General features: G+C 47.8%; 1 protein-coding gene across 1 annotated transcript in view; it reads left to right on the top strand.

Annotated features, from left to right (window-relative positions):
• The window catches only part of PHC1 (polyhomeotic homolog 1 (Drosophila)), a 19,778-nt gene extending 13,906 nt beyond the window's left edge, over nucleotides 1-5,872 (top strand). The window contains exons 9-16 of the mRNA XM_010849377.1: nucleotides 5-256; nucleotides 800-947; nucleotides 1,196-1,407; nucleotides 2,157-2,271; nucleotides 2,956-3,064; nucleotides 3,266-3,416; nucleotides 3,860-4,091; nucleotides 4,697-5,872. Of these exons, the coding sequence (XP_010847679.1) occupies nucleotides 5-256; nucleotides 800-947; nucleotides 1,196-1,407; nucleotides 2,157-2,271; nucleotides 2,956-3,064; nucleotides 3,266-3,416; nucleotides 3,860-4,091; nucleotides 4,697-4,851 (1,374 nt within the window). The 3' untranslated portion in view covers nucleotides 4,852-5,872. The remainder of the gene's footprint in view (nucleotides 1-4; nucleotides 257-799; nucleotides 948-1,195; nucleotides 1,408-2,156; nucleotides 2,272-2,955; nucleotides 3,065-3,265; nucleotides 3,417-3,859; nucleotides 4,092-4,696) is intronic.
• The last annotated feature ends 717 nt before the right edge of the window (nucleotides 5,873-6,589 follow it).

The raw sequence follows: 6,589 nt of genomic DNA, 5'->3' as shown, positions 1-6,589 counted from the left end.
CCAGCTGGCAGCTGCAGTCCCCACTTCCCGGGGGATGCCAGGCACAGTGCCGCCAGGCCAGGCCCACTTGGCCTCCTCGCCGCCTTCATCCCAGGCCCCCGGTGCGCTGCAGGAGTGCCCACCCACGTTGGCCTCAGGGATGACCCTGGCCCCTGTGCAGGGGACGGCGCATGTGGTGAAGGGAGGGGCGACCACCTCCTCACCGGTGGTCGCGCAGGTCCCTGCCGCCTTCTACATGCAGTCTGTGCACCTGCCGGTGAGTGTTGCCCCGTGATTGTGAGCACACGTCATCCTCAAGGGGACCTGAGCTTAATTTCGGAAGGGAATAAAGGGTTGAGGAGGTTAGGATATTAGTGCTTCTTTTGTAAGAGAGAGTTTTAATGGAAGGTTAAGATCCTGGCATGTATTCAGTCTTTCATAAGAGACATCAACGTATATAATACCTGAATGTCGTACTCCTACATGAAATTCTGTATTTTTGGATCTATACTAAGTTATATTAAGATACAGCTTTAACCACCAAAATCAATCTTTAAAGAAACAGCAATTCTCAGTTGGGCTGTGATGAACCCGGGTCTCCAGGTCTAGGTCAGGACTAAATAATGTTGTATGTTCTTTTGTCTTGATGTAGAAATTACACTTGTTGGGAATGACCAGAAATTTTACTGTACCATGGGACACATACACACTGGGGAATCTAGAACTAAGAAAATTTTCTTGGACAGTATGGGAGTAATTGCGTTTCATCATTATCCTTTGCTCATAAATCTTGTTTTCCTTCCTGTTCTTCACTTTATAGGGCAAACCCCAGACACTGGCTGTAAAGCGCAAGGCTGAGTCTGAGGAGGAGCGAGATGATGTCTCCACACTGAGTTCAATGATTCCCGCGAAGACATCGCCAGTGGTAGAGAGCCCAAAGGCCATGGAGGAGAAGGGTGGTCTTGGAGGTGAGGAATGGACTTCTGCAGGACTGCCGAGTGCACAGAAATGAGAGGAAAGCTCTGAGTGAGTTAAGAGTTTAGTCTGATTCATTAGAATGTGGGCCTGAACTTGGTGGAGAGCTGGACACAGGGAAGCCAGGATGATTGATCAAAGAGGAAGATGTGCTACTGTGGACGATCAGGCTGGCTTGGCTCATCATTGGATCATTTAGGTCATCCCCTCCCTGTTCCTTAATCTCGTGTTTATTTTCTAGAGAAAGCTGAGCCAGTGACCAGCGCGAACACTAACACCCTGAGCAGTGACATTGTAGCTTTGGCTCCTGCCCCATCAGCGCCCCCTCCTTCGCTGGCCATGGTGTCCAGACAGATGGGTGACTCCAAGCCCCCCCAGGCCATTGTGAAGCCCCAGATCCTCACTCACATCATTGAAGGCTTCGTTATCCAGGAAGGAGCAGAGCCTTTCCCGGTGAGGGCAGGGCCAGAAGGTGGGGCTTTCACATGGGGACTTGGTCTGTTGGGCTGTCTTTTCAAACTCCAGAGACTCAGAAGGCTCAGAACTATTTAATTATTAGAGAACGGTTCAGTTCTGTTGTTTGTAGGATTAGCTATGAAGAAGGAAGGGAAAAGAAGAAGAAAGACTATGTAGACCAGGAACTGAAAATAGTGGGGAGAGGAGAAGCAAAGGAAAAAAGTGACCTTTAAGGCTGTCATGGTTGTTTTTTATTTGTTTGTTTTTGGGCCCCTTTGTATAGCATTCGGGCATTGTACAGCATTTGGGATCCTAGTTCCCTGACCAGGTACTAACCTGGGCCCCCTGCATTGGGAGCTTGGAGTCTCAACCACTAGACCACCAGGGAAGTCTCTAATTAGGTTGTTTCATAGTGAAGAAAATTGTGGTGGAGAAGTTGAGAGACTTTTCTGGATACCATGAGTTGCAGAAGCAGGACTTAGAACACAGGTCTCTTGCTTCCAAGTGTGTTCCCTGCAGTTTAGGAAGGAAAAGGACAAGATAGGGAGCTGGGGTAGGAGCCCCTTCTCCAGCAGCTAATCTGAAAAAAGCCAGTTAGAGACTCTAGATTGCTATATTGAAAATGGTTCTGTCTGCGTGACTTGGCCATTAACTCTGAGATCGAGGCAAAGACATGGTGGTGAGAAGTGGTGGGGAAAGCTATAGAAAGGAGTTAGGCTAATATAACTCACCTTTTTCTGGAACAGGTGGGCTGTTCTCAGTTATTGAAAGAGTCTGAGAAGCCCCTGCAGACTGGCCTCACCACAGGACTGAATGAGAGTCAGTCGGGTGGTCCCTTGGGTGGGGACAGCCCATCTGCTGGTGAGTATTCATTTAGAGACCCATCTAGGAACGAGGCTGATGGAGATGTGTTTGAGGACTTAGCGTAAAATAGCAATTAGCTCTTTCAAGTGGGAATTATGTGAAGTCCATCTACATCAGTATACCTAGAATCACACAGTTGTTCCCATAGGGTTAAGGGGAATTTTATCAAGCTGATCTGTTGGATTATTTACTATAAGGATATATTTTTCAAAGGATAATATGAAATAGGCTGTTTCTTAATTTCCAGTTCTCCTTATTTTAGATTCTGTGATATATGTTAAGGAGTCTTGTTTACATTTCCCCTCTCCTGCTTTTGAAAACTTCTGTGTCTGTGTGTGTGGGGAGGTGGGGTGGGGAGGGAGAAATCTCATATCTTTCCAGGCATTAGTAATTAGTTCCTCTCTCCTGTGGAAAAGTGCAGTCAAATCTGAGACTACGAATTATGAAGAAATTAGTCATTTAAAATGGAGATCATCTGGCTTAAGGTTAGGAAGACTGTGATGTCTTGAGGGACAGGTCTTTATGGTTTTGGATTTTGAACTTTGTTTTCGGGATTCTCAGTTAGGCTGAGTAGGTCTTTGAGGGGAACGCTGAGAGTAATTAGAGTCCAGTGCTGGGCCTGAGGGTGGCCTGAGCGGCAGCAGGAACCCATGCAGCCCTGCAGCGCTGCCTTGTTTTCAGAGCTAGATAAGAAGGCAAACCTCCTGAAGTGCGAGTACTGTGGGAAGTACGCCCCCGCCGAGCAATTCCGCGGCTCCAAGAGATTCTGCTCCATGACTTGCGCTAAGAGGTACAGTAGGCTCCCGTCTCGCCCTCCTCCCTCGGACACCCCTTCCCCAGGATCCGCTCGAGACTCAGAGCTAATGTCTCCTTCACCTTCATTCTCTTCCCCAAATTGGCCCCTAAAATCCTAGTTCACATGTAGAGCAGAGGAGCAAGGTGGTCTTGCATAGCAGCACCCCTGACCTCGTGTATGTTCCCTGACCCACAGGTATAATGTGAGCTGCAGCCACCAATTCCGGCTGAAGAGGAAAAAAATGAAAGAATTTCAGGAAGCCAACTATGCCCGTGTTCGCAGGCGCGGACCCCGCCGCAGCTCCTCGGACATCGCCCGTGCCAAGATCCAGGGCAAGCGCCACCGAGTGAGCCATCACTGTGGGGCGCGATGCTGCAAACCGGGCCTGTTTCCTTCTCTCCCCCGCAGAGCAGCTCCTTTCCCCTGGGAAAAAAAAAGTGTGAGACCAGAACTATGGTTTCACATGGATCACATCGCTCCAGATTCCGAAATCCTTATCTTTTTGTCTCTTCTCATCTGATTTACCTGTTGTTTCTGTTAATCCTTACCTCTTGTTAGAGGAGGGAAAATCTAGGGGAGTTGTTGGCAGAAGAAGGGAACCAAGAGAGGGACACAGTTCACACTTGAAAGGCACTTGAGAGCAGACTAGTGACTTGGGCATTTGCATATGAAGTACAGAGTACTTTACTTGTGCTGGGATTAGTTTTTCCTCTGTGCCTCAAACCTAGGATGGGGGGAGAGAGGGAGACCTCATGACACTTACTTATGATCTCACTGTTTTTCCTGTAGGGTCAAGAGGACTCTAGCCGGGGTTCAGATAATTCCAGTTACGATGAAGCACTCTCTCCAACATCTCCTGGGCCTTTATCCGTGAGAGCAGGGCATGGAGAACGTGATCTGGGGAATCCCAACACAGCTCCACCCACCCCAGAATTACATGGCATCAACCCTGTGTTCCTATCCAGTAATCCTAGCCGCTGGAGCGTAGAGGAAGTCTATGAGTTCATTGCTTCTCTACAAGGTATCAAGGGCCTGTCCACCAGAACCTGGGTCATCTGTATTGCTGTTTTCCTATGGTTTTTTTGAGGCCATCCCACAGGGCTTTGTAGATGGAAATGTAGAGGCCTAAGTATGGTATGATGAAGGTCCCCCAGAGAAGGAAATGGCAACTTACTCCACTATTCTTGCCTGGAGAATCCCGTGGACAGAGGAGCCTGGTGGGCTATGGTCCATGGGGTCAGATGGGACTGAGCATGTATACACGCACGCACTTGACAAGGGATAGTTTTCTCCAGAAAGGAAAACCATCCTACCCTTCTCGCTATTTTGTCTGAATTTTGGGCCCTTAGAGATGGCATGAACGCTGATTTTCTTGGCAGTGTCAAAGAAAACACTGTATTTTGCTCTCTCCCTTCCCTTCCTCAAGTTATCTGAATTGAACAGCTTAGTTGGTGGAACACCTTAGTTCTTTTATCTTGGTTCTTTTTTTAAAAAAATAACTAGTTGCTCTGGTTTCATTTTGCTTCCATATCTTGACATCTTGGGCCACTGTACCACTGGATTTAGGACAAGTACTTTTGGTGCTACCATGTAGCTTCTCATACATACCCCACCGTTTCCTCCTAGGCTGCCAAGAGATTGCAGAAGAGTTTCGTTCCCAGGAGATCGATGGACAGGCCCTCTTATTACTTAAAGAGGAACATCTCATGAGTGCCATGAACATCAAGCTGGGTCCTGCCCTCAAGATCTGTGCTAAGATAAATGTCCTCAAGGAGACCTAAGGTGGCCCTCTTGCACAAACCAGCCTAAGGCAGACACTCCCCACCGTCCAGGTTATAACCTGGTGCCAGCAGAGACTCCATGAAGAAGACAGAGCTGTGCTGTCTTCTGCAGGAGGGGATCACCGAGACAGGGATGAACCGTGCAAGAACTGGTCGCTGGTGCTACATGGTGGCAGCTTTGACGTTTCTCTGGGTTTTATTTTTTAAATTTTCACAATTCTCACCTACCCTAATCCAATCTTTGTGAAAGAGGCAGTCTAGAGAACTAGGACTGCTCAGCCTTATCCCGGAGTGGAGTGTCTAGCCAGGGTCTGAATTCTCCAGGAGGAGGAGGAGGAATGTACAGTGTGGTGAGACAAGAAAATGGGTGGACTGTAGGTGTGCCTCAGCAGTGGTGGCGGGGCTTGTGTGACACAAGTAGGAAAACCTGGTCCTCCCTCTTCCCTCCGGCTCCTCCCGACTGTAGCTGTGGCCCAGACTTCTGTTGTCACTCCCTTAGTGTTGGGTATTTTCTCCTGCATCCTCACTGGCCAGTGTAGGGACTGGGTTGCCATCATTCTGATTTGCTGCAGGAACTAAAAGTATTGGGTACATATGTGGCTGTTGTCATTCTTTTTGCACCCCCCTGCTCCCTTCCAATTTGTTGTCTTCTACTTTTCTTTCCATTCCAACTCTGCTCTGTCCTATAGCTTTATAAAGCAGGAGCGCGTGGGGCTGAGGTCAGGAGTAGAAGGACCTGCCTTGGGCGCTATTCCTTATACAACAAAAATATTAAATATTTTTTTTCCTCCTCAGTAAAAGGATGAAAATTGGTCTCGGTTGTCTCTTAATTCATCATTCCAGTGTATCTACTGGCTTCTTCCACACAAATGACTAGGCCGACATTTTTTTTTTAATCTTTTAAGTTTTTGTACAAAAAATGTATATATATTTTTCGCATTTTTAAAACAGAGTATGGGGGAGGGATGCAAACAAGTAACAGAAAAATGCTTTTATAACATCATTTTCCCTGCTTAGAAAAGAAAAAATACCATTCCAATAGTATCTAAAAGTCCAAAGATGAAATAATTTCATTTTCTTTCCTAAAGGCTAAAAAAGCCCCCTGCTTATTGATTCCGTCCTCATGTGGCCAGGGGAGCCACGTTCCTCTTCAGTGGCCCAGGCTCCCTGTCACACAAAGATCAGGCCAGGTTTCTGGGCACATGGCCTAAATGGAAGGGCGGAAGCATCAGAGGTTTAAGCCCCTCTCCCCATGGAGATAGGCTGGGCAAGAAGACACATCCCTGAGCCAGAAGCAAGGACAGGTGTGGCAGGAGCCTGTACCCAGGGTCGAAGATGGCAGAGCCCTGCATGTCCCACTTCTGCTTCCATTCCCTTTCCAGGAGATAGGAGGGCACCAAAAAAACCCCAAATGCCTGTGAAGGAAAGTGCAACATGTTTAGAAATACTGGTAGAGGGAACATTTTAGGAGTTAGAAAAGCTCTGCCAGCTTTGACTGCAAGTGGGAGAAGCAAGCCGCCAAGGATATCCCACTACAAGGTAAACAGACTTCGAGCTTCTGGAACCCTGGTGGCACAGGAGGTCCATTTCAGTGTCCCTTCCAATGGACTGCACTTCTGGATTAGGTATATTAGCTGCAGATGGACCAGTAACCAAGATGACGACCCAGGGCCCAGTTCCAGCTGTGAGGTCACTCCAGTGCCAGCCAATGTTTGGTACCTTGTAATCCTGGGAAATT

This window comes from Bison bison, unplaced genomic scaffold, assembly GCF_000754665.1.
Source record: "Bison bison bison isolate TAMUID 2011002044 unplaced genomic scaffold, Bison_UMD1.0 scf7180017864281, whole genome shotgun sequence".
NCBI lineage: Eukaryota > Metazoa > Chordata > Mammalia > Artiodactyla > Bovidae > Bison > Bison bison.
This window is presented reverse-complemented; position numbering and strand designations above follow the sequence as displayed.